The sequence below is a fragment of the Excalfactoria chinensis genome, chromosome 2, assembly GCF_039878825.1.
Source record: "Excalfactoria chinensis isolate bCotChi1 chromosome 2, bCotChi1.hap2, whole genome shotgun sequence".
In the NCBI taxonomy this organism is placed as follows: domain Eukaryota; kingdom Metazoa; phylum Chordata; class Aves; order Galliformes; family Phasianidae; genus Excalfactoria; species Excalfactoria chinensis.
In genome coordinates, this window is record NC_092826.1 from 124,794,093 (window position 1) to 124,821,112 (window position 27,020).

General features: G+C 41.4%; 2 protein-coding genes across 6 annotated transcripts in view; one reads left to right on the forward strand and one right to left on the reverse strand.

Moving 5' to 3' along the window:
* Positions 1-26,791, forward strand: part of MLLT10 (MLLT10 histone lysine methyltransferase DOT1L cofactor) — a 121,497-nt gene extending 94,706 nt beyond the window's left edge. For 4 of the 5 annotated variants that reach the window (XM_072330362.1, XM_072330361.1, XM_072330360.1 and 1 more), the window contains 9 exons: positions 6,429-6,546; positions 7,885-7,957; positions 12,211-12,365; positions 14,292-14,480; positions 14,888-14,976; positions 15,103-15,464; positions 21,365-21,467; positions 22,201-22,413; positions 24,621-26,791. In XM_072330362.1, coding sequence (XP_072186463.1) covers positions 6,429-6,546; positions 7,885-7,957; positions 12,211-12,365; positions 14,292-14,480; positions 14,888-14,976; positions 15,103-15,464; positions 21,365-21,467; positions 22,201-22,413; positions 24,621-24,665 — 1,347 coding nt within the window. In that variant the 3' untranslated portion in view covers positions 24,666-26,791. Of the gene's footprint in view, positions 1-6,428; positions 6,547-7,884; positions 7,958-12,210; positions 12,366-14,291; positions 14,481-14,887; positions 14,977-15,102; positions 15,465-21,364; positions 21,468-22,200; positions 22,414-24,603 lie in introns of all 5 variants that reach the window. The other variant, XM_072330365.1, reaches the window with a different exon arrangement.
* The window catches only part of DNAJC1 (DnaJ heat shock protein family (Hsp40) member C1), a 109,339-nt gene continuing 97,804 nt past the window's right edge, over positions 15,486-27,020 (reverse strand). The window contains exon 13 of the transcript XR_011902945.1: positions 15,486-18,018. The gene's annotated coding sequence lies outside the window, so the exon portion shown is untranslated. The remainder of the gene's footprint in view (positions 18,019-27,020) is intronic.

Genomic DNA, 27,020 nt, shown 5'->3' on the forward strand with positions numbered 1-27,020 from the left:
TTTATTTATTTTTTAAAGAAGGATGGGGAGGAAAGAGGGGAAAAAATCTTTTGAGCTTAGTAAGATAAAATTCTAATAAGTTTATGTACAAGCCTATTTATTTTTTAACATCTGATTGATAAATATCAGTTGACTAAAATTTTGCAGAATATCCATCTTATTTAATGTGGAAGAAACCAGTAAACTGTCTGTGCAGTTGAAGTTATAGCTTTTTCGCATTATTGGAATATAGGCCTTCTACCCATGTGGGTTTTAATGACTTGATGTGTCCTTGTTGTACGGTGGGCAGAGGTATAAATTAGTTTCTGTAGGTGTGCCATTAATTTTTCATTTTGCCTTTCAGATCCCACTGAGTTTCCCAGTTGCATTCATTCATGCCTTTCTTGGAAAATATTTGAGTGTTGTTGTTTGAAGGTTAGATGGTTGCATTTAATTGCATGATTTATTTGTACTTTTAATCAAAATGATTGATTCTCAAAGACAGTATTTGATTATTTGCTTGTTTATAAGCAGGAGTCTTTGTGACATCTGGTTTTATGCTAGTAGCCTTAAAAGTACGAATGATGTCAGTAATGTTTACATAGGATGATTTCATAAGCCACATATACAGTTTTCCTAACAGTTTTTAATTATGGTAATTTGTACATTTTTAATGAATGCTTTTTGATTGATTTTTTTTTTTTTTTTTTTCCCCTTAAGTTATCCCAAAACCTTTCTCTGATTTCATTTTAGCTTTTCCAATATCCATAATTTTTAGCTAATTCTTTATTTCAATGAGTTAGTGGTTTGGGGAGGGGGCGGGTGGCAGTCTAGTTCATTTGAGAAAGCTGCACCTTTATTATCTGTCAAAAACGGAAACCCACCAAACTTCAGGGACTTGTGTATGGTGGCACTGGTTGCAGAACCGGAGGGGTTATCTTTTCAATCCCAGTGCACCTCCTTTTGGGGTATGAGCGAATAAAATGCTATAATAGACATTTGAGGTTGACTGATAACTGCTGATGTATTGGTACGTGTGATACCAGATGAGATGAGCTGTAAAAGGTGCAGTTCCTGCGTCAGTAGTGCTGTAGGCTGTAGTAATCCAGAAGCCAATGCAGTGATTTGCTAGAAAGTGAATTCAACCAATAAATAAGAGAACAAATATGAAAAAAGTGAAAAGATGTAAGAAACATTTTTGTTCAGTTAAAATGTAAATTGAGCTTATCACATTGCATTTTAAAATGATTTGTGCTCTGCTATTCATTTTGCAAACTTGAATGATAGTTTTCAGAAGGAAAGTGGAAACAGAGTATTGTATCCAGGGTTTTCTTTGTTGCCTCAAATCAGTCTGTATTTCTTGGAATGGAAATCTTTCAGGTATTATTGTTTTTGCTAGATTCATGATCTAGATTCTTGTGGCAGAGGTACTGGAGAGTTGAAATGCAGCAATTGGTTTGGCATTTGGGGTCCCCAGAAATTTGATGTGTCACTGCAGTTAGCTGCAGTCTGACGACCCCAATGTAGCTGCGTATTGCCATCCCTTATGATGAGCTAACAGAATTCAGAGAAGGCAAATGATGGATGATGTGTAGCAGTGGCTCCCTCCCCACACTTCTTAAGTGAAGTTAAAGATGGTACTGAAGGTACTGCAAGGATCTGATAGCACATTCTTCCCTTTGCATTGAAGATCCAAGCAAAGCTCTGGGTAGTGTAACCGGTTTAAAAAAAATTCTAGAGATAAAATCACTTTTCTTCATTTGTCCAAGTTAGGCTAGAAAACAAAAGGCAAATTTGCTCTTGCAGCTATCACTTGATAGGCAGGCTCTTTCACCTCCTCAAGAGAAGCAGTTAATTTGTATCTGTGTATTACTGATTTTTGTTTAACATCACATACAGAACGTGAACATGTTTGAATAAACTTTTTAATAGTGGTGTAGGTTTTAATTTTGATGTTATTTTTGATAGTATATTTCAGATAAATGTTACTTGCCACTGACCAAAATAAGTTATTTGAAGATAGCTCCTTGATAAAGCGTGTTGATGTTAATATTTGGTCAGGAGTTGAATTTCCTTTCATACCTCATGACACTGGGCAATTGCATGGAATTCCTTTAGTGACATCTTCTCAGAAGCATAGCTTAAAAACTTTTCAGAAGTTTGCTTGGTTTTGGTGTGTATGTATATGTATACGTAGGGCTCTGTTCATGGCATGGATTCGGGGACTATTTTGTGGTATCATAGCATTGTTCTGTGGTAGCACGGGTATTAAATATTATGAATGTGAGCACATTAACCTGGTCATCGAACTTAAAGGGATACAGACAACACAAAAGCAATGACATGTTTTTATTTTAAATGAGAAATTAAAATGTCCCTTTCAGTTATTCTTGACCACTTGTATTGGCTGAAGCAGGTAATTAAACGATGTCACTGATTTTAAAGCATCATCCCAATATGACACAAAGCTACAATATGGCAGCGACCATTTTTGAAAAGCAGAAGGGAAAAGGTATGTTGATTGGATATAAACTGATTAAGAAGCTGTCTTGGAATTGGTTGTTCAGGCCATCCTTGTTGTCCTATCATGAAAGGAGGAGAGTTCAGTAATGGTTTAACTACAATTAAATCCCTCCCCTTTCTTTATGGAAACTCAACTGTAGGCATTTCAGCATTAGCCTAAACAATGGTTTTGAATATGTTAAGCCCCTAACAATTAGGGAGCAGTTTGGGGCATTGAATAATGTGGAATGATGCAATTGAACCTGACAGCTTCAACAGTCAGCCTACTCATGGGACCTGAAAGTTGTTCACACTTGGTTTCATCTCTCATCACACGCTGAGTATTAAAACCTTACTGGTGTAGAGCTGAGACAGAAATGAGGCCTGTTATCAGAAAATGTTTCAGAGCATAAAACTTGAAAGGAACAGGGGAGTTGGTGTGCTCAGAGATTCTCAAATTTTTGAGACCTGATGCAGTTGTATGCAGCTACACAGTGTTGCGTTTCTCTTTTCCTTAAAGAACATTTAACTTTAGAAATTGTGGAGTCGTGTAAGCTAAATACAAAACGGTTTTAAATATTTGACAGGATATTTGTATTTAGCCAAGTTTAGTTAACTTGCAAATGTAATTCTCTAATTAGAGGAATACCCTGTAAGACTTCCCTACGCTGGAGGAAGTGTTTGTAAGCATCAATCAAGGATCAGTCATTTGCTCTTATTGGAATGGGGCATTCTGTGAATTACAGTGTATCTTCTTTCTGTGCTGCTCTGCTGCTTATTGCTTTACTGATTTATTGAACATGCTATAAATGAAAGTAGTGTATTACATACCTCTAGATGGGCTTAAATCCTTCTGCTAAAACCTTCGTTAGGAAAATTTGCAGCCTTTTCAAAATAAATGCTTAGTGGTCTCTTTATTAGTTCGTACATTTTGATCGTGTGTTGTGTTGACTGAATCAGTTGAAACAAAGAATGCTGTTGCTTTAGAAGTTCTGGATTTTAGAGCATGTTTCAGTCCTGTGATCTTAATGTGTATTGACAGGATGATTGCGCATTTTTAATAAATGCTTGCTACAGCTTGTTTCGGCTGTGAGTGAAACACGGAGCTCCTATTTCACCTTTAAATAATGTAGTACCCCTCCACTTCCTCTGCTTTCCTGTCAGATGAAGTCGTCACATACATAATAAAGCTTCACAAATCATTATTCTTGTCATTTTACATCGCCATTTAAATAAAAAAGCATTTTAAATATTTTTTCTTAAATTTACCTCCAGCTTACTTGAACTTTTATGTTAATGTGACTTTTCCTTTGAAGAGCTGCGTAGGGTATGTGATGTCACTAGAACTTCTGTAGTTCTGACTTGTTGTAGGACACCTTTACTATTATTTTAAAGGTATAAACAGGGGTTAAGTTTAGGGTGAACCACCACTTGTGAAAAGAATCAACTTAGATATTGTTTGAATCATGCTAAGTCTTTTGATCTGCTATATCAGCTCACTTGGCAAACATTGTTTAGTTCCTTTGATGTCTTCTGTTTTGTGATGTGATGGTTACTCAACAGACTTTAGCAACGCCTTTCAAGATACTTAGATACTTTTTAGAACGTTCTTAAAGCTTTTGGGGCATGTTTCTGTCAAATAAACATTCATTCTCCGTGCTGATTATAGCTGCCCTGCTGTCATAAATTAATATATAGCTGCTATCGGACAGTGTTAAGCAGTCTGGTAGTGAATTACACAGAATGAGGGTAAATGCTGCTGCTTCTGTGTAAATTTTCACTGGAATTACGAAAAATCTTTTATGGAAACATCCTGATGCTGAGCACAAATAACGTGTATTTGTGGTATAAAAATGAACAGATAACATTAGAACTTATAATCTCAGCGCATTTTTTTACATGAAGAAGAGTACATGCATTTTTAATTTGCTAGTCTCGTCTCTTAGATATGGAAACAAGTCAAGCTGTATCTTGCAGTGTGCTGTTTTGTAAAGTTTCTTCCGCCAAAGAATCGGGGTATTTTTGTTTTTTCCTTTTGGAGAGGAAAGCGATGGGAGTTTGCTGATGAATGATAGTAGTCAACTGGGAATGTCGCTATAGGAATTTGTTAAGGGAAATAGCAGGAGTTGCACACTATTGCCTTCTTCAGCAGTTAAGTGTCACAGTCCCACCATGTGCTGTATTTCTGGAAGATGTTATATCAGTAGGTGGAAGTGCCTGCTTTACTTAGCACTAATTCAGATTAATTCTACTGAAGACGTGCAGTTGTGCAAATACAGAAATAAAAGCCAGATTTGAAGTGAGACTGCCATTCTGTGTCTGGCTGTTTTGCACATACCTTTAAAATACGAAGTGAAAAAACCCTCATCATTGTAAGTAATTACTTGTGGCTTTTTCTGACTTTGTGACAGTAGAAGAATGCAAGTATCAGGCACAATTTCTCACCAGTATATAGTAAATAAAGCATCATTGAAAACAGTTGTGTGAATTCATAAAAGTCCATTCATCATGTTTAATATGTTGGCCGAAAGCCAAAACTTAATGGTAGTGTGTGATTCTTTCCAGAGACATAGTTTATACTCTGTAATATTTTGCTGTAATAACCAGTATGTTTCCCTCGTCTCTTGTGTGCAGTTAGACATGTCAAAATGTCCCACAAATTGAGTTCCTTACTGATCACCTTTTTTTTTCTTCTTCTTTTTTTCCTTTCCCATTTTCTGAAATAAGTTTCCTTTGTGAGGGTCGTTTACATTTCCTTAAAAGGTTCATTCTGAAACTTGCGTTTGCCCTCGTTGTGTGTCTGTGATTTTGTTCGCCTCCGAATATTGCAACCTTTTGTTTGTTGGGAAGCAGTCCTTTTGTCAGGTGGGGAAATGCCTTTTTAATAAGCAGCAGCGCCTTTTTTCTTTGATTGGTTGTCTCTGAAACTCAGCATTTGACACAAATCTTTTCTTCGAAAGGGAAAAAGCATAAGCAGCCAAGGAGGAAGGTATTTTTATTGCTTTGGATTATGCAAGATTTTGGCCAGCCTCCTTAGCTTCATCTGTTTAAGGGTTCATTTTCGCTTGTTTGGCACAAGTCCCAGCAGAGACCTTCAGAATTGTGGTTAGCAACATGAATGAACACAAACTTTGGGAGCTCTTCAATAAGTAGAGCTGGCCAACTGCCAAAAATACAGTTCCTTATATGGGGTCAGGGCAAAGCTGTGATTCGTTGAGCCCCCTATTGTATAGAAAACATACTTGTAATGGCTGTTTGCGTTCTTTAAAATAAAAACAAAACAAAACAAAAAAACACCAGGCTTCCAAGTCTATCAAAATAGGAAGTAACAAAATAGTGTGCAGGTTTTACTAATGACGGAGCAGAGCAAAGGAAATATGGCTCTGTGTAGTTAAACTATAGAGCTGAAAGTTGGACCTTTTGACCTCCACAGCCGGCTTGTGATGTAAGGAACCCAAGCATTTGTGAGACATCTGTTGTCTACCTGCCCTTATTTTGTAAATGGTTTAATAAGATTAAATAATTAGGAGGATAACCACATGGTCGCCATGCTACTAAGTCCTAGCATTGAGTGCATACTTCGGGACCGCAAGGTCTCTCCATCCTCTTCCTTGTCTGTTGCTTTAAAATGCAGTTTAGGTATTTTCAATATTTGCTATGGTACCTTTTTTATTAGAGTTTTTTGTTCTTTTTTTTTATTAGCATATCTATAAAGAGCGTACTTCCCTACTTGGTGTATTTTAAAAGTATTGCAGTTCTGCTTCTGTGCTCGTGAGCAGAAAATATTTTTGCTGTTAAATACGCTCATCTTTGTTTAAAAACAATAAATTCAACTTAAACAAACAAGCCCCCACTAAAACAAACTGTTGTGCGCTGGGCAGACTTCTGTCAAGTATGTTTAATATTTCTCTTTGTTTTTAAAAAGGTATTTATTTGGTTTCTTGCAGGCAAACACCCTACCTGGATCTTCTCTCAGCCTGCCTCCATCCCATATGTATGGCAATAGGCTGAATCCAAATTCAGCAATGGCAGCACTTATAGCTCAGTCTGAGAACAGCCAAGCAGGTAAGCTTCGTGGTGGTGGTGAAAACACTGACATTGCACAAACTTGAGTATTTTAAGGAAGACTGTAAGGTTTTATTTTTTAACTCTGCTCAGCATTTGGTTCTTCAGAGTCTGTTTAAAGTTGTGAGGTGTTGGGAGTGAATTCTTGGTAGTTCAGAACAGCTTTTTTTTTTTTTTTTTTTTTTTTTTTTCCCCTTAACTTTCTGAAATGTAAATGTTTAAGCAGAGCCATCAGCAGGCAGGAATGCAACAATGTCTCCTGTGACTTCGGTGATTGATGTGTTCAGTTCTTAGCTCTTTGCAATGAGAGCAACACAGCTCTGGGTTTTGTCGTGAATAGTTTAAACCTCTATTTGCATAATTCATGAAATTGCATTACATACAACTTCGTGTGAAAGAGATCCCGTTAGAGAACTTCTACAGCATTCAATAATCTTGTGAATATTTACCAATTGACATTTTTGTAACATTTGGGCTCCTCTCCGGTTTTAATGAGCCTCTGGATTTGCTTTGTTTCATTCCATCCTAGGGATTTGTTGACATGTCGTAGTAGTCATGCCTGTTTGGGGGAAGGGAATGAGTTTAGCAGTTTACCAAGAATGGATCAGTCATGTCTTTGCCCTCCAAGGGGTCGGGGGTCACTTGACTCAGAATAGGGGGAGGGCAACCTTGAAGGGGGCAGATAGGGTTATTTTATTGAGAGGCCATAGGGAAAATAACCCTTTTGAGTCCTTCCAAGCAAAACGTTTTCGTATATTTAATGAGGCCTTTTTTGTTTGTTTTACTACGTTTTAAGCAAGGGACTTTCCTATGCTTCAGCTTATAAATAGGAATTTGTGAATTAGACACTTTCATAAAGTTTTCAGTAAATTTGCAGAGTAGCACGTGCTTGTTAGGTGGTAGTGGTAAGTTTAGCACGTTTCCTATTTTACGAGTTGTTTTGGGATGCAAAGTGTTAAAAAAAATACGGAGCATCAGGATTTGCTGTGATAAGCATACAGATTAGCTGTCCACAGCTGTGATTCATTACTTTCACCGTAGAAATTAAAAGTGGCTGAGGGGAGGGTACTGCAAATGCAAACCACGCTTCTGTGCTGTAAAACTGAAAGGAATGAAAGAAGTGAACATAATCCATGGCCTGGTACAGCCTCAGAAATGTGTAAGGACAACACCTTACATGCTACAGTTCAGCAATCTTAAACTAGTTACGGCTTCGCTCTTCAGTAGAAACTGCGGATAGAAGTTAAGATTTAAGATATTTTTAAGATATCTACGTCGGCTTTAAAACTCTTATCTAAGAAGAGTCGATTTATCAGCTGTGAAATATTTACACTGCAGATCAAGATGTGGGAGATAACAGCCGCAGTCTTGCTGGCAGAGGAGGCTCGCCCAGAGGAAGTCTCTCACCACGGTAAGCAGCATTTACTTTGCAGAGTGCAGGCAGAGGAAATGCTGTAAGGTCTGGAAACCTCACTGCCTTTTTGCTTGTAACATGTAAGTGTTCTAAAAGCCAGTGTGCATAAATGTGGTAGAAATGTACATCAAAAAAGGCTGGTGTTTGTACAAATAGCTAAAAATGGTTTGTAATTTACTCTACGTATGAGCAAAATTAGGTTTATGAATGAAGGTCCTAGGAAATGGAGGCTGGCTTTAAAGGGATTTATTTATCATTGAGGGCGTGCGTACTAATTACCTGCTGAGTTTTGTTACCATTGTTATATTTTTATTCATATTGCAAAGGGCCCCAAACCCCACAGTCTCGCAGAGACAAAGAGCACAGTCGAAGGCTTGGAGAAATTAACTGCTGGTACAAATTCAGGAACAAATTCCCCTCAGCACTACAGATAGGCAGTAATGCTGTGTCGGGGGAGAGCGCCTTTTTTGTTCAGCTGCAGTTCACCTCTGCTACAAAGGGCTGATGTAAGCGTTCTGCTGTTGGAATTGTAGCAAGTTATTTTGGCTTAAAATATTGACTGTTAAATTTCAGAATTGTGTTTTTAATAACATCAGTGATACTTTCGATTTTTTCTTAATTGAATCTTTTTGTTGTTTAAAGGGCTTTGTTTTTCGTTCTGGATCCCATATTGATTACTCAATACAGCAATATCATCGGATTATTATTATTATATTGACTGAGGGGCTGAATATAGGAGTTTTTTACCTTGGAAGGAATTTTAGAACAGCTAAAAAATGGTCGTTACAAAGATACAGCATTATAACAATTCTGTTACGGCTTGTGTTTACTATACTAACTTAGGATAAATATCACCAAATTAGGTGATTTAAGGTGCATGTCTTTTTGATGGTCTTCTGTTATTTTCCTTAATTAATCAAAAGACTTCTTGTTGCACAGAGTGAGAACAGCCGTTAAATACTAAACTAGTATCACATATTCATGAACTGGCTTTTGCATTTTCTACTGCATGTTACTTCTAAAACAATAAATAGAGAATTTATGAATTAGATTAGACTGTGTTCTCTTACAGACACGTATATTTATATTAGCATATAAATATTTACATAAATAAGGACCATGCCTGTGTATATCCTTAGAAGTAAGTTAGAGAGATTTTTGCAAAGGGAAATGCTCAGCAATTAGGAAATTCCTGTATGTTGGTATTATGTAATCATTTCTGCGCATGTGGTACTTCCAAGTTGTAGTGCTTGCTTAGGTTTGCAAAGTCCTGGTCATTTTGTGGGCTGGGCTGTATTCAGGCTGGCTCTGGATAGATTATTTTGGAAACTAAACTTGTTAAACATGTTTTTAACACGTATTTACAGCACTTTAACAGTGTATACTCAATATACGTATGTATAGTCCCATACTTATTCCGTGATCAGATTTCAGCTGATTTTCATGAGAATGGCAAAGGAGAACTGCTTCATTCAAAAGCCCTTTGGGTCCCAAACTCCCAATCTTCCTTCAATAAGTGCAAAAAAAAATCACTTCTGTAATTCTGAAATAGAAAGATTGAAAATATCTCGTGTTAAAAAAGAAGTTCAGTAGGCAGCACCTTTCAGTGCTGCTCTGCAGTGCATTTCTTGCTATGTCATAGGTCCAGTGCTCAGCGATCTGATGCTGTTGTGAACAGTGTGCATATACTTCTGAGATGTTTAGGTAATTCCCCTCTGTCCTGAGCTAAGTAAATAACCATGGTTACTTAAAATATGATTTATGGGGATGGGAAAGCTGACTTCATAAATCTGCTGTTTAAATCTTTTTAATGTTACCTATGTTATGTATTACAATGTGTTTATTTCTGTGAGTTCTGGCTCTTCCCTTTGAAGCCTGTGAGATTTGAAAATCGCATGTTTTTGGAAAAGAATCATAATTTGTAAGCAGTTGTTTAAAATAAAGATATTTGCAGCAATAGTTGTTTGCTGTTGATGATAGCAGACTGCAGCTGAGAAGATGCATGAGCTGAACGGTCCTTTCAGAAAGGACCCTTCCCATCGTTATGTCTTTGTTACCCCACTGTAATCGCTGATTGATATTTAAGCTTTCACATTTAAAATTATGCTATCTGTAGTATATGGAAATATATGTTATATATAAGTGTACTTGGGGTGGGGGAGCTGTTTCTGTTTTGCAGAGGAAGTGCTGCTTTTCCCAAGGTAGCACTTACACTTTTTTTTACCCAATACTTAACCTTTGATTTAAAAATGTGCTCTGCAGTTCAGTTGTATTACTTACTGTTAATACTGTAAGGGAACGAACAAGTAAACTGCAAACAAAACAATCACTTGTGAAAGTAAGCAAGATGAGAAAACGAAAGCAAGAAGGGATTGCTGTCTCAATGGCAGCATCAAAGCAGGGTTAGAGCCTTATAGGAAACAGTGATCAAATAATATATGGAATAAGGATTCAAATGTAGCACACAGAAACTGTACCATGCTGAAGGGGTGAAGTAGAGGATCAGCTGGAAGAAGATGGGTTGGCTCATGTTGAGGTGTAGAAATCTAGATGTGTGTTTCTTTCCATCTCTGCAGGCTTCCATAGGACTGCAGGACTGTGTACTCGTGTGTTGCTTTATTTCTGAGCTGATGAAGTTGATGGGGAAACCATCCTAAGCCCAACAAGCCTTTTGTTGTTCATTTACAATTCAAATAGAGTAATCTGTTAGGGCAGTGTTATGTGCTTTTAAAATGCATCGGGAAGTGCTTGGGGTGCCCTTGTGTGTTTTTTGTTTGTTTGTTTGATGTAAATCAGCTGTGTGTAGAGTGCAGTGCATCTGTTTAGAATGTTTCTGCTGAAACCTTTATTACTTCAGCACCTCTTGCAAACATCTAGTTTTAAGGCTGGTTTGCTTTCGTACTTTGTGCTGAACTGTTGACCGCTGTTGGGTTGTCATCTCTTGTCAGAAAGCACTACCGGGTTACCCGTTCACCAGACTTCTTTTAACGAGTGTTACTCTTTCATCCTGTATGCAAAAGAGGAATTATTTATAAATACCTACAGAGCTCTTAAGTCACCTACTTAAAACCTTTTCTCATAAAAATCACTTTGCTCTGCTGCCTACAAAATGCTTGCCAGTCATTAGGTAGCTAATGTGCTGTGACCACTGCTTATTGCACCGGTCATAATTAACACACCGATTTCCTGAGCTCCGTATGTTGTCCTGTACTGGCTCTATGGTGGTCTTGGTAAGTTTGCATCATGTAGAGCAGTACAGCTGTGATCCTGTGATGGGGCCAGTATTTATTGATACAGCTAATATAACATATATGTGTGTATGTATATAAACGGCCTGAATCTCGACTCACACCAGTTGTTTTAAAAAAAACAAACCAAACAACCAACTTCTGGTGTTGGCCCTGTATGAGAAATGGAGCTCTGCATATGTGAGGCCAGAATTCTGAGAAATACAGTACGCATCTGGTTTTGCTCACAGGTTAGAGTCTGCCCCATCCAATGAGAAAGGAGCCTGCTTGTAGGTCCTGAGGGCTCCCCAGCTTTAATAGCGGCTGTATGCTGAATATTTCATTTTCTCCTGAACGAGAAAAGACATGTGGCAGAGGGATTATTCCTTAAAATATGTGTGATTGTGCGTGGAGGGGGGGGAGGTACATGAAGTGTGCACAGGACAGGCAGGAGGCAACTTTAACTTCCATCGTGCTCCTTGTCCGTTAATGTTTTCATCTGAAAAACAAAACGAAAGTGTTTTTATGTGATTCTTTTTAGAACAGTTTAGACATTGGAATTATATATGGCCTTTCCACATGTAAGTGCTATTACTGTGCTGATTTTAATAAATGGCTTTTATTTTCCCAATTTCCTCTAAAGGTTTGAAGTTTTCTTTAAATCTAGGTGAAATGTAGAGCCACATATAATGGTTCCTAAAGGGAGGGGTGTGTTGTGTAATTTAGTACAGTGTTGTTAGTCACTTTGATGCGTCTTAGTCTCTATGTAAGAAAAAGTTGTGTTTTTCCAGTAGAAATTCACATGCTGTGAAATATTACCTTGTTTTTTTATGAAACTCTGAGCAGTGAGGAACCAGGAATTCATAGTGCTGTGATGGATGAACTTAGTCTTAAAAGTACAAGACACACAGGGGCTGAGGGCTGATACAAGGTTTTAAAAAAAAAAAAGACTTCAGCAGGTTTTTGCTAATGCATTTCCTTAAATCCCTTTCTTTAAACAATAAATTGCAATATTTTCAACAGATCCCCTGTAAGCAGCTTGCAGGTCCGCTATGACCAATCAGGAAACAATTGTGGGGACAGTTTGCCCCCGGTAGCAGCCAGCATAGAACAGCTTCTGGAGAGGCAGTGGAGCGAAGGACAGCAGTTCTTACTGGAACAAGGCACCCCCAGTGACAGTAAGTACTCCCATTCTGTTCCGGGACAGTCTGTTACCTGTGCTATCCATAACTGCCACACCGTCATTGTCCAAAGGTTTTATAAAGACTTGTTTTCTGTTAGGAACAGAAATACAAATGTAGTGTTGAATTACAACGTAGATGTTAGCGTGACAGTGGATTATAAGAGTGTTCTGTCTTTACATTTTTACCAATGGGGAAATTGTGTCAGGCCAGAGGAAGTGCCTTGTAGATCCAGCTGGTCGGCCGTGGGGTTTGAAAACATCCTGCACTCTTAGATCCACTGCTGCAAATGTGCAGAGCTCTTACAGACTATGGATTAGTAAAGCAGTTTGTTTCGTATAATATGATCTACACTGGTGATTTTTTATTACTAGAGTTAAGAAACTGCCATTTCTGGTGCTGTTTTTAAAAGATCCGTTTCCAAATGTTGGGCAGGTGTCCTGCTGTGCTTTGTGTCTTTGTTTTGTGTCACTCAGGAAGTTCTCCAAGTAAGCAAATTGTTTTTTCCAGTTACGTTTAGTAGCTTGGAATAGTCTGAGTGAATAGCGAAGTGCAGAAGGGATGAGTGGATCGCTTGGATCTCTATATTCCAGAATCTGTCAGTATCTAAGGCAGTATGTACTCAAAAAAATAATAATTCCAGTTTGTTTATTTTTGTATTGCATTTTATTGAATGTGTTATTCTTCTTGTTGGTAGTGTAAAGTGGTATCTAGTTGGTATTTTTATGAATGGTATCCCGACAAAAATGCTAATTGTGAGGAAATTCATGCAGGGATAATCCTTTAAACATGATAGCTGGAGGACAGGTTTAGCTAAGTCTTATTGCATCTCATTTGGGCTCACTGAGGGTTCCTTTGTATGTTCTTGAAGAGGAGGGATAAAAGCTAAATCCTTGGGAAATGACCAGATGTGCCTATACCAGTAGACTTATGTCTGTAGTAGGCCCAGAGGTCATGTTAAACAAATACAATTTAGAATTAAAAAAAAAAAATAAACGGCTGTCCTTGTGCCTTTACAGTCGTGCTGTAATGCTAGTTGGGAAACCCACGTTCTGAAACAAAACCAGAGTTTGAGCAAAGTGAGCTTGCTAAAATACCGCACTAGGACAGAAGATGATGTGCTTTATCTGGAGGGGGAAAAAAAAAGGGGGAAAAAGAGGAAAAAAAAGAAGGGGGGAAAAAAAAAAGGGGGGTGGTGACTGGAGTGCTCACACAGTGCTCCCTGCTGGGTGATTTGTAGATCGCCACTCAAAGAGAATGGGAGAGCGCTGCCAGCAAGGTGGGTCGTGGGAGCTTAACAATGGGTGAGATCTTGTCATTGCTGATCGAAGCTCGAGTATCATTGTACAGCAGATGAAAATAATAATTCCAATGTCACAAACTTTAGTTTATTTGTACGTAGGTGTAGCTGGTTGGTTGTATCGTTCGTTGAATGCGTATTTTCCAAACTTTCCTGTTTGGATGATGTTTAATATTTTAATATGAGACATGAAATAGAATTTTCCAAATTAGGCTCTTAACCTGTGCTGCTAAAATAGTACTGGTTTTGTATTCCGGCATTGCAGTTGTCATGTACTTACGTTTACTCAGTGTCAGACCCAGAGCTAAAGGCTCCATGTATGCGTGTACAGGCAGGGTGTAGATACAGCGTGCTGTTACTATCGCATGCTACATGTTTTTTTCCACACTTCAAATTGCACAAAGTTGGTCCAGGTAAGGTCGAATTTGTCCTCATTTTTCACGGATAATGTTGCTTTTATTTTCACATATAGCTCTATTTGCTTGTCCTATTTTGTAACGTATACATTAGCATTACTCATTTTCTAAACTTCAGGGACTGTGTTGTGTCGCCATGAGTGACTTTTTACCGGAAGAAGAAAAACTTTGTGGTCATGAAAGATAAAATCCCTGTTTTTATCTTAGTTTTAGGAATGCTTAAATCGCTGCACCAACTTCAGGTTGAAAACAGGAGGTTGGAAGAGCAGATCAAGAATCTGACTGCTAAAAAGGAACGGCTTCAGCTTCTCAACGCGCAGCTTTCAGTGCCCTTCCCAACACTGACTTCAAATCCCAGCCCCTCTCATCAAGTACATGCCTTTCCTGTACAAGCAGGTAAGTGGAGTATGGAAGTGTGGAAGTGATTAGAATGATTTATACAAAATAACGGCACATGCCATTGATGGAAGGTATTATGAGAACAGAATAAGCGCTTCTTGATGTGGGGATTAAAAAAAATACCTCCGATGTTTAAAATCAATTGGAAAACATGTATAAATTACTTGATTCGGCACAGCTTTTTTTCTTTTTGTTTTTCAGACTGAAGTAGTCTGAAGCACATCTGCTTGAATCTATTGATTCACTAATCATGAAGTTAATATTTCACTGTTTAGCAGCCATTCTGAGGTTGACTTTACATTTTCTGTGTTTGCCTCTGGCATTATTTGGAAATAATTACTCTGAATCTCTTTACGTGCTGCAGGAATGTAATCGCTGTATGTTTTTTGCAATAATTGCTTTAGCACCTAGCACGGATTCCTTGAACAGCAGTAAAAGCCCTCATCTGGGAAACAGTTTTTTACCGGACAATTCTCTCCCCGTGTTAAATCAGGTAATACTTATTTCTTTCTTCTAAACTTAAAGTTATTACAAGTTTAGCTCATCGTAGTCGTTCTGTTTTGCTGCAATGTGAAGTTTTAAGCAGCTGAGAGGGTTTTGCTGTTTGTTTTTACACCAGGAGATAACCTCCAGCGGACAAAGCACCAGCAGTTCATCAGCTCTTTCCACTCCACCACCTGCTGGGCAGAGTCCAGCTCAGCAAGGCTCAGGAGTCACGGGAGTTCAACAGGTCAATGGTGTGACAGTGGGGGCACTAGCTAGTGGTATGCAGACTGTAACCTCCACCATTCCTGCAGTGCCTGGTGTGGGTGGAATAATTGGAGCGCTGCCAGCCAGCCAGCTGGCAATCAATGGAATTGTAGGGGCTTTAAATGGGGTAATTCAGACCCCAGCAACAATATCACAGAACCCTTCTCCTCTCACTCATGCGACGGTGCCACCCAATGCAACGCATCCTCTGCCAACTACATTAAACAACAGGTAAGAATTTGCTGGTTTATCTGTTTCTCGTTAGTGTCGCCTGTTCTTCAGTTTCCTTCTTCAGCCTGCAGTTGTCAAACTGATTTGTGAAAGAAAGTAAGAAGAAAGGCGAAGCATGAATAGTCACGTTAAAGATGTTTTCTGTTTAGCTTTTATGAATCATCATCATGCCCTTTGATTTATTTATTTATTTATTTTAAATATTCATGTTCTAAAACAAATGTAATTATACAGATGTTTCAGATCTATTTTTAATTCAGAAAACAATGTTCTTTGTCTTGCCAGTTCTTCTTCCAGGATTCAAGTAGCACGGGGAGAGCTACCGTTTGTTGCAGTTGTGGGGGTGGAGGGGAGAGGGAGAAGGGGATCAGAATACGGTTATGTTAGTTAGTGAGGGAGCAGGCGCAAATAACCAGAGCAGCGGTACACCTGCATGGGGTTTTTGCTGTCTGTCCCCAAATTAGTTTTTTCAAGTCATTTTTTTTAGGATTTTTAAATGTGTAAAAAGGTCTGTGTCTGAGTATTCATGACTGCCATTTTGCTAAAAGCAAACAGAACCGCTGCTTGAGATGCAAGGCAAATGCGTAACAAACGGAAAGAGCTGCTTTCCAGGAAGGCTTTGGGCTGCTTGGTATGGAAGTGTGTTGGGGTAGAGCAGAGCCAGGGATAGCTGATTCATGGAACTCCTGATAACTGCTGCTTCCCTTCCCCCCACCCCTCGCACTGCCTTTGCTTAGGAAGGAGAAACACGTCTATCTGTAGGAAAAAATGCCTGCAAACAGGGAGTGAATGACTTGTCTTTGAGTTTATTTTTGGAGATTATGTTGGATTACCCCCAAAAAGGGAACGTGATTGGAATGGTGCAAGGGATTCCTGCTTCTGAAGCTGCTTTTTCTGGTTTCTTTCCTCTCTGTTCCTTTGGCAGTTTGTGAATGTTCTTATACCTTGTTGCTGCCTGGTATCATTTCGGTAGACTTGTCAAACCTGAAACTAATGTGTGTATTTTGATGCTGCAGTATTTTTACTGAGGTGATTGTGGGTTGGTTTTGTTATTTTTTTTTAGTTTATGTTGTATAGGAACGTAGCATTTCGTAGATAAAGCAACAGACGGTTCCTTAAAGAGAAGGTATTTTCTTTTTCTTTCTTATTTATTTTCTTTCTTGTATATCAGAGATCTTGGAAGAATACAAGAGTTTTCATTTACCTTCCCCAGAAGTGTAAGGAGAAAGTCTTGGCAAAGTCAGTAATACTGGCAAGTTGTATCATGCTTTCTGCTTGCAGGTAGTGCCAGGTCACACTGGTCGTTCTGATGTTGTCTCATGTGCTTTTTGTTAATACAGAGACAATTTATTTCAGTCTATAGTGCAGAAGTTCTTTTGTCTCTCTTACATCCATCATAAGTGCTTTCCCCACTGAGCATGCATTGGCATCACTGCTCCGCTTCAGCAGGGTGCTGCAGCTGGGTCCTGTTGCTCAGCTCTCACCCCAAGTTCTGCCACAGTCTGCAATATTCCCGTGATTCCCTGTTCTTGGTGCAACAAGTTTGTGGTGTATAATTCCATCTGTGTTTCCATTCCTCTGTTTCTCTTGTCAACATTGTTGTGAGGGGGTTCCGGGATGACTTTGGATGAATTAAAAATGGAACAGAAAAACCCCAAATCTCTTAAGTATTTTCCATTGGCTGATATCACTGTTTGTGAAACAATGTTTGTTCCTCCTACGCCAGAGGCCGGTGCTGTTTCAGTGGCAAGGAGCTGAGGGTTGGTCAGTGCTAAATTCCTCGAGGTATCACTCACTGCTCTTTGAACTGCGTGAGTGGGAGGGGTACATTGTCAAAGGTGCAGGCAGGCCTGAAGGGCTGCTGCTGTGCTGCTTGCAGCTCTCTGAGTGTGGTGAGATGGTGGCAAACAGTATCAGAGCTGGTTTAAATCACTATTCCCAAGGTGATGGAAACTGAGAACTCAATCCAACTTTCTAACTTTTTTTTGGATATTGTTCTGTAATTAAAAGAGCTCCCAGATGTTCCTGTACATTGCTACTTATGGTAACTTTCCCAGCTTCAGAATCTGCTCAGTTTCATGTGAGAAACTCTGCGTATTGTTCTTACTCACACAAGCTCTCTGTTAACTGGGATGTGGGGAAGTGAGAAAACACTGATTTACGCACTCCTGGCTGGGAAAGTTTCAAATAGTAGGTAAAAGCCTACGTTCGTTCAGTAGAGAAAAATACTCTGGGGGGAAATAGCTTAATGGAGACTGCATGCTATACCAGGAGATGAAGTGATTTGAGGAAGAAGATAGGACTGGTCCTTTACATGCTAGCAATCTGAGAAGACTGGAGGGTGGTGAGTTCTGATTGTAGACCTTTCAGTGAGGAGCAAAAGAAGGAAAATTTACATTCCAGACTGATCTGATGGAGAAAGCTCTGCAGTGAAATGCTGTGAGCTGCCTCTGCCAGGACGCTCAGGGAGCTGCACAGTTGTGTCTTCTGCATTGAGGTTTCATATCTGGCTGTGTCTCAGCTGCTGCTTGTGGGTGCTTCTCTTCAGGTGCCTCTGTAGAGCGGGAAGGGAAGGCAGAATGGAGAAAGGATGGCAGCAGTGGGGAAAAAATATGTGCTAAGGTAAAACAGAAAGGGGGGGAGGGAAAGAATATCTTTTTTAACAGCAGGGAGGGGGGGCGAAAGCAGAAAAGAGTTATTCCAGTATAGAAAAAGTGAGGTAAAAGAGGAACATAACGATCATATTAGCCAAGCTGAAGATACTTAATTTTTGCTGCTGTTACAGACACTTTTGCTACAGTTGAATTTAAACCCGAGTGAAATGATTTCCAGTAATTGATGTTGCCATTTGGAAGACAAACACGTGGGGGGAAATCAGTTGAACCTTATTCTGTGAGGTGGTGTGCTTTGTTGTGCTTTGTTGTGCTTTGTTTTTCTTGTCACAGTCAGGAGGGAAATCTGAGAGTTTCCCTGGAGAGGTGAAAATAATCTAATAAACATAGCTTGAATTACTGTTGAATAAATAGAACACCGAATGGTCTCCACCGTGACGTCACCTTAAATCCCTGGCGTGTCTGCACCTTCAGTGTTGTGTGCACTTCTGATTGTACGGGTTCTTGAAAGGATACAGTAGTCTATGAAGCTGAGATGAATCAGGGGCAGGATGGTGTACAGAGCACACAAGATGACTGCTTGGCTCGGGGAGAAGAGCACTGCAGGAGTTTAGAGAACTTGGAGAGAGCAGTGAATGTTTCAGTGGTGACCGTGGGAAATGTGGTGCAGCCCAGCATTTCCCACAGCTCTGAGCTCATCCAGTGAAACATGAAGCAAAGTCGATTCGTCACCTGCCCTGTTCCAGCACTAGAGAAGGCCAAGCTACCGCTATTTCCACGTTGGCTGGTTAGCTCCAAGTAAAAGGCAGAAACGTCAAGAAACAGGGCTGCAGTGTGATAGCTGCTGTGGAGAGGCAGGACGGAGAGTGTGCCCTGAAGACTTAGTGACAGTAAACTGATAGTGCAGATTTGTGGCTGATTTAATTCCTTACTGCTGATCACAACTAGCAATCCTCTTGTCCCATTGGAGATGCTGCACACAGCTTCATGCCTGTACCAGTGCTTGTGCGTTCACACAGGAACCTCCTCCGTGTTAATGGATGATCTTGCAGTGCATTTTGTGTTGGCTTTGGTTTCAGCTCGACTCCCTTGAGATGCAGCTCATTGTACAAGAGCGAGGGCAAGGGGAGGAGACCGCAACGCAGAGCTGAAAGGGAAATACTTAACCTTTCAGCAGCAGGATAAGCTTAGTAAGATCAGCTTAAACCCATCACAGAAGTGCACCTCAGTAATTTGGTGGGGGTTTTAACCAAGTAAAAACTAATGCTGGTACCAAAAGGATAAGTCCAGCTGTCTCCCTGGTTGTCTGTTCCAAAGCCACCCTCATGCTGCTGGTCCCACAGTGAACTGGCACAGCTGCAGAAACCCTTTATGTCCAGAGCAGTTGTCAGCTGGATCCGTTCCCCACTTATTTCCTAAATAGCTGCAGAAAGTCTTATAGGAACAGAGAGAGGAATGGGAGCTATGCCACAGCCAGGTGCAGAGCCTGCCAGCTTCATTCCACAGCAGCATCAGTTGATCCACTTCAGGGCTGAATGTCTTGCTTAATTACAGACAAGGTGTTGGCAACAGTGGTAGATTTGAATACAGTTAGAAATGAGAATTAAAAAGAAAGCCGGACAAAAGCAAAGTAAGTAAATCTTTAAAAGCAAACAAGTGCACACACACACACACACACACACACACACACACACACACAACTTTATTGACTGTTTTGTGGGTACCTAACAATGTTTTCAAAGAGGCTAAGGAAGCTGGGGCTGTTTAGTCTGAGGAAGAAGAGGCTGAGGGGAGACCTTATCGTGCTCTTCCAGTTTCTGAAAGGTTCTTACAGTGAGAGTGGGGCAGGTCTCTTCTCACTAGTGACAAGTGACCGGACGAGGGGAAATGGCCTCAAGTTGCACCAGGGCAAGTTCAGGTTGGATATTAGGAAGAACTTCTTTACAGAAAGGGTGGTTAGGTACTGGAATGGGCTCCCCAGGGAGGTGGTTGAATCGCCATCCCTGGCTGTGTTTAAGAGCCGTTTGGATGTGGTACTCAGGGATATGATTTAGCAGAGGTTTGTTGTTGTAGTATTGTTTTGTGGTTGTTTTTTAAGAGATAGGCTACTGGTTAGGCTGCGGTTGGACTTGATGATCTTCAAGGTTTTTTCCAACCTGAGTAATTCTATGATTCTATGATTTGGAAGGTGATGAATTTGATTAGTGTATATTCGTGTGAGGATGCACAGAAGTCTGAGTGGAAGAGGCAGCTTACACTACCTGAAACGTGGATGCATCCTAAGCCAATCCTGGAGAGCCTGTGGCTTTGGAACAAGTGTTTGGCAGATCCCCACCAGTGTGGGATAACATCAGAGTGAGGACGGTTCCATAGTGTCACTGTTTGGCTGTGGTTATTTTCCCTGCAGTTTAGGAGGTTGGCATGGCCAGCTGCCTGCTCTGCCTCTCTGCAGCACAGCAGCGACAGCAGACTAGAGGAGATGCTTTCTGTGTCAGGCTGCCATTGGCAGTTTCTGTCCTTTTCCAGTGTGGAGGCATCACCTTTGGTAAGGGGCAAAGCGCTGTGTGCTCCAGCGTGCTCAGAGAGGTCGGATCAGCTCATTTGTGGAAGTTGTACTCAGCAAAATGTTGCCTGAGAATACCACAGAATGGCCAGCACTTAATGATTTGAGTAATAGTCAGACTGACAGTACGGCTTGCTATACACAGCATGGTTAGAAAAAGCAGAAGATGGCATTAGAAGAGGCGGATTGAGAAGCAGCTTGAGGGATTTGAATTTGATGAGTAGTTCAAAGAACTGAGACAGGAGGAAGGGCTTTGCTCTGGTATGGCAGACGGATGTGAGCCTGGCAGTTGTTCTTTCAGCTGAGATACAAATACTAGCCTTAGTGACAGACATGCAGCTTTTGGTAACAGGTACGGAAGTACTAAAGGCTGCCAAGAGCCGTCCTAGGAAGGCCGTGTTCCAGGTGATTGGAAAAATGGTAGTATCCAAGTTTGAAATAACGCGCACAGAGCAGCGTTAGGTCTGCCTGCATCTACTGAGCTGCATGACTTACAGGTGAGGTGTTGCTGTTGCTCAAAGTAAACGAGAAGAAAAGGTGCAGTGACTTGATGGATGGGTACGTATCAGAAATGCACATCAGGAGTCAGTCAGTGTTGGATGTGATGGAGTCAAATGCTGAACTGTCCATTTGTGTAGAGACTTTTGTTGTTTCTGTGGAGTGCTGAAGTGAAAAATCCCCGTTCTTTCATATAAACTGCAGTATCCCCCTGTCATACCCTGCAGTGCCTCAGGACTAGGATTGCTTCCTGACCAACAGAGACAACTTTTGCTCCATCAACAGCACCAGCAATTCCAGCAATTATTGAGCACTCAGCAACTCACATCAGTAAGTTTTCCAGTTAATTATACGTACTTCTTGTACAGCCTAAGGCATGAATAGATTCCCTGCCCCAAAACAAATATTAGAGACGTGTTTAACTTGATATTACAGCTTTGGAAAATGCTCAGTTGTTTCAGCCTTTTAGGATGGCAGTCACGCTAGATTGCAGAACGCTGCTGGGCTCCGTGTATTGCTCTTAGATTTGTTCCCTGACCCCTTCAGTCCCATTTGGCCCCTTGTGGGCCTGGTGCCTTGCATCCCTCAGCATTAGCTGTGGGCAATGGGGTCTGAGACCATATGTTGGCTCTAACGATCTGCAAAGTGGAGCTCTGTCACCACCAGGGCTCCAGTGTGACGTTTTGGGAGTCACCATGAGCTGTCTTTGCTCCCCTTCTCAGTACTGACATATGTCATGGATAACTGCCTTTCCTATTTGTGTTGTCAGTTGTGCAGTGTTTGTACTGGTTTGATATTCCTCTCAGATGGGTTTCTTTTGATGGGGGCTTGCTGAAGCCAGCAGGTGTAGCCGAACTTCTGCTGAGCAACTGATCTCAGGATGTTTTATAGACACTTCCTTCCCTTTTCTCCAGTCTTGTAAACTGTAGTGTAAACTAAGTCACCTGGGATGAGGTTAAGGTTGCACTGATGGAGGATTTGGATAAGCAAGAACCCCATGAGAAGCCGTTACTCAGTAACTAATTCTTGATTATTTCCCCCCACCCCCATCTCATTCCTCAAGGAACAACATCAGGCCCTTCTGTATCAGCTGGTACAGCAGCACCACCACCACCAACACCACCATCAGTCCGAAGTGCAGCAACTGCAGATTACTGGAGGAGCACAGATACCCATTAACAACTTGCTGTCAGGCACGCAGGCATCGCCGCTTAATGCAGCTTCCACCAACCCGTTCCTGACAATTCATGGAGATAATGCAGCTCAGAAGGTGACAGTAAGTATATTTCTCACCTCGTTTTCAATGAAGTATGTCCGTAATGTAACTAAGTGACAGGCAGGAAGGTTTGAGCATGTTTCACAACTCAAGGATGTGGATTTTTTTATTATTCTTTATTTTTACGTTAAATTTTTCTGAAGCTTTGAGCTGCAGTTAATGAGAACTCAGAGAACTTCATGACTCATCCTGTAGGTGACTGACATCTTGTAGTCACATCTACACGCTTTGTTGCACGCTCGTGCTTCCCTGGGTTAGGACTCCAGTGCAGTGACTCCTGCCTTCCTCCTGTATCACTGTAACCTGGTCCTCAACCCTCCTCCTTCCAAGCTTTGCATGCCGTCGTGTCAGCCCTTCCTCTTAGCGCTTTACTTGAAGAACTTTTCCTCCCTGGGCTGCAGGGGTTGGTTGACAGCTTAAGAGATGAGGAGCCCGTTGCTGGGACAGTGAAATATGTATCTGGAGAATGGTTAGGTGTGTTTTGGGTCTGGCATGGGAAAGTGAGTGTTTGCTGGGACACTGAGCAACTCCTTTGCTCGTTACAGTAATAAAACCTTTCCTGGATAGATAAGAAGGCAAGACATTTTTTCCAGCAAAGATGTTCCATTTTCTTCAACTTTGCCCTGTAACCTCCATCCCCAAGAGACGAATTCTTTCTTTATTACTCTTCAAGGAGTGAAAGAATAGACTTCATTCTCTCAGGGTCATGCAATTAAGATAAGAGAGGATGAAGGGAACGAGCATATGGAACTTGTAAAATCAAAACAGGAGTAGTGCAGGAAGAAAAAGTTCCAGTCCTTTTTGGATGACTCGGGAAGTGGCAACAGTAGCAAGGAGGCAGCTTGTCTGCAACAGCAGGTGGGAAGAGTTTGGGGCCACATATTGGCTGCCCGCTCTGCTCCCCACTTGCAGAGCCTGAGATACCTCCGGGGCACCACAGGCAGCTGGGCCTCAGATGGTATTGCCCCAGGAAGGAGGAGAGAGACAAAAGATGATGAATTTTCAAGATGGTTTTCCTAAAACCAGCTCCCTTCTGTTGAGAAATAGGGGCCTTTGCGTTATTGAGTTGTGCGGATGTTGTCATTGTTGCCTTTCCTTTACTGTGATGTTGCAAACCAACTGCAGCCTGCAGTACTCTGGTAAGGGTCGTCTTCTTTCCTGGCCCCCAGATGAAGGAGCAGAAGGGCGGCATCACAGGAATCTGCTCGATGCTTTGGCTCCTTTTAGGAATGTAGGACCTGGTTCTTGTTTCAGATTTATCTGTTTTATAAAAATCAGTAGCGAATGAGGTTGAGACCCTCCGTTTGTTTCGCATCAGAGCAAACCGTTTTATGTGACGTGCTTTGGGTGGTTTGAAATGGCTGTGACCGGCTCTGGAGATGGTGCCCAGGCAGCAGTGGTTTCATTGACGTGCTGTCAGCCATATTTCTTGTTCTCATAACAGTTGGCTGCAAACAACTCAAGGGAATCTGAGAACCTCTTCCAAATGAAGCCCTTAGAAATATGTATGCATTGCTTGAAATGGCCTTTTTTTGCTTTTAAAGGTTAGATTTGAGAGAGATTGCATTTGATTGTTGAGCTGTTTGAATCCAGGAAGAATTTAAAGCAAACTCTGTTTGCAGGAAGTTTGGATGTCTGAAGCTCATTTCAAATTGGACGAGGCTTTTCAGACATTTGAGTGCTCAGAGGATGAAGTTGAGGCTTTTGCTCAGTCGAGTTCAGTATTTACAGGAAACGTCTTTCTCATAATTTATGAAAGAAACTCAGCTGCGGCAGGGACAGAATGGAAACAGCAATTCTGTGCTGCTGGAAAAGGATAGAGTTTAACCCTCTGTAGTGGGTAGCAACGGTCACCTCCTGTTTTTCTTGACCACCATGGGGACCCAACGGCAGAGCAGTGGCTGGGAGCAGAAAGTCCTGTTGGAAATGAAAGCACTGGCCAAGCTTGAGCATTGCAGTGTGAGCTCCAGCTGGGAGTTGTGCAAGTGCAGTGCTGCTCCTGGGGTTATTCTTTCCCACTTTTTATTCTGGGATACACAATTGCTCTTTACAATGCAAAAGTAACCAACTTACTATTAATGCAGCTGAATTCAGTTCCCTCATCTGCTTTGTGTACCGTCTGTTTACTTTCCGCTGTACTTGCGGTGTGGTTTTACTTAGCTCTGTATTTTATAATCTGATTTTTAGAAGTATTTTCTCTTGCACAGAGGCTCAATGATAAAACTGGACCAGTTGCATCAGAGAAGAGTTGACATTTGAGCGATACTTGAGAGCTGCACGTCCTGCTGTGATAGCACTTCATCTGCCTGCAAGCTGCAGTTTTCCTTTCTGCAAATAGGAAGAAATGCAACAAGGAACTCTTACTGCACAGCAAAAGGTTAATAATTTTCATAAGGGTATTTTTGGTAGGCTTTGATTTGCTTTCTTGTTGCACTAAAATGGATGTAATTTTTAATGTGTCAGACTGTGAAGCAGAGAGAGCTCTGCAAGCCACAGTGATTCTGTCAGTACAATGGTAGTGAGGACGAGTTAAACCACAGAAGAACGTACGCTTGACTTTCAGTACTGATGTCAAAACCCAGAGGCTGAAGAACTGCCTGCAGGCACACGTTACCTTGATTTCGGAGCAGGAGGGTTTCTTCGTTTTGTTTTGTTAATTAAAAAGCTCAACAGAAGCCCAAACGTAGCGTCTGATCTCTGCTGCAGCTGCAATCTGTCCTTCAGACTAAGCTGGCAGTGGCAGTCTGGACTTGCTGTTTGTTGTTCCCTTTTACACACACGCACTCATTTGGAAATCTGACTCATAAGGGAATCTATTCTGAGCTTTTATTCCTTTAAATTCCTGTCGTTATGTCGTGGGGAGCTGCTCCTCAGTAAGACTCACAGGATGGAACCCAAAAAAAATCCAAAAAAAAGTGAATTAATTTTGGTGTAGGTTTTAGAGTGCTGAGGTTTTTAAAGGAACTGCTTTGGTTCCAGCAACAAAGTTTTCTTACCAGATGAGAAGGCCGCACTGGAAGAATTAGGTGTAGTGTTTGGCCTAAACCAAGTGCCTGTTGCTACCTCCGCTTCGTTGGGATGGCTGCCAGCAGCTGATGATGCACTATAGACGTGTCCTTGTGAGCAGCAGGAAGAGCCGCTGTTGCACCAGCAGCCTTGTCGCTCTGCCTTTACTCCGAGTGTTGGTTCCGCTGCCGGCAGCTCAGGCGGATTCGTTCCCTGGGTCGCTTGGCGCTAAGAAACTACCAAAAAGGGAGTGAGGGTTCCCCACCGGAGTTTAGCCGTGCTTGAATCGGGCGGGTGCGAGTTGGACGGGGGCTGATGATGCTGCACGCGGCTCCGAGCGGCGTGTGTGAAATGGGGCGATGACCACTAATCAGTGCTGCGTGGGAACGACGAGGGGGAGAGACCCAGCTGTAATCAGACCTCCACTGTGTACCCATTTGGAAGAACATGTGAATTCTGCAATATGTTTCTTAGTTAAACGTTGCACAGTTCTTACCTCATTTCTGTAAATAAAGTTTTGTGGATCTGTTTTGTATTGTGAAGAATTCCTAAGAAAACACGGCTATTTTGATTTGTAATATTTCTAACGAGTAGATTTAATGGAAGAAGTGGAAATAATTTATTTTTATACGTTGCGGGGAACTTTTTAAAGACGTCCCAGGTCGCTTTTGTAGATACTTGCCAGAAGTCAGGCCGGTGGTTTATTTTAGCCTGTCGCCCCACTGGTGAACTGAACGTTCTGTAACAATTTGTACAAAAGGTAAGATGGAAACGTGCTGTTATTTTGACTAGATGTAAAATTCCAAGTGTATGAAAAGAGATGTACAAAGCTTTTGTTAATAAACTGGAATAATGTTTATAGTTGCACGCCACTTGTGTCAACCTCAGTCTTGCACACAAATGCCGCAGCTGTGGCTGCAGCTGCACATGGGAGCCACGGCTCTGTCCGGCACTTTCTGCTTCCAGGAAGCACTGTTGCACCACGGCACTTCCTGGACAGAACATCTCCTGGCTGGTAAATGAACAAGCTCAGAGCTGATGAAACATCCCTTTGGCACAGCTGGGTCACCGCTAACCCTGGCCCAGCTCAGTGTCTCTTTGGCAATGGAGCCTTCTCAGAAAGTTTCCCTTCCTGTTAGTTGTTGTTGGAGGCTGTTTGGTGCAGCTGGGGCAGAGGCTGAGGAATAGTGGGTGTCACAAGTTCCACTGACCAAGCCAGTGCTCGGCTCTAGAACCAGGCACCATTTTCCTCTCTCTGGGAGGGGCATTGCCCTTGTGCTCGTTGGGACGCTCAGTATTGAGGGAGAGGTGGGGCATTTAAAAACTGGGCCCCTACATTTATACTTCTTACTGCCTGAGGGAGGGGAAAGCAGCCCAAGATGCTCCCAGGTGCTTATAGGGAATCCTGAGCATCCCTATGAGCATTCAGTACCTGTAACTTTATGGATCTACCCTGATTCTAAGAACAGTACGGTGGACAGAAGCATCAGCCCCCAAGTGTCTTTTCCCTGCATGTTCCTCTTCTCAAGGGATGTGGGCAAGGGGGAGGTGCCCCTACCTATAGCCGGGAGTTGGAGCTGGGTTATTTTCAAGGTCTCTTT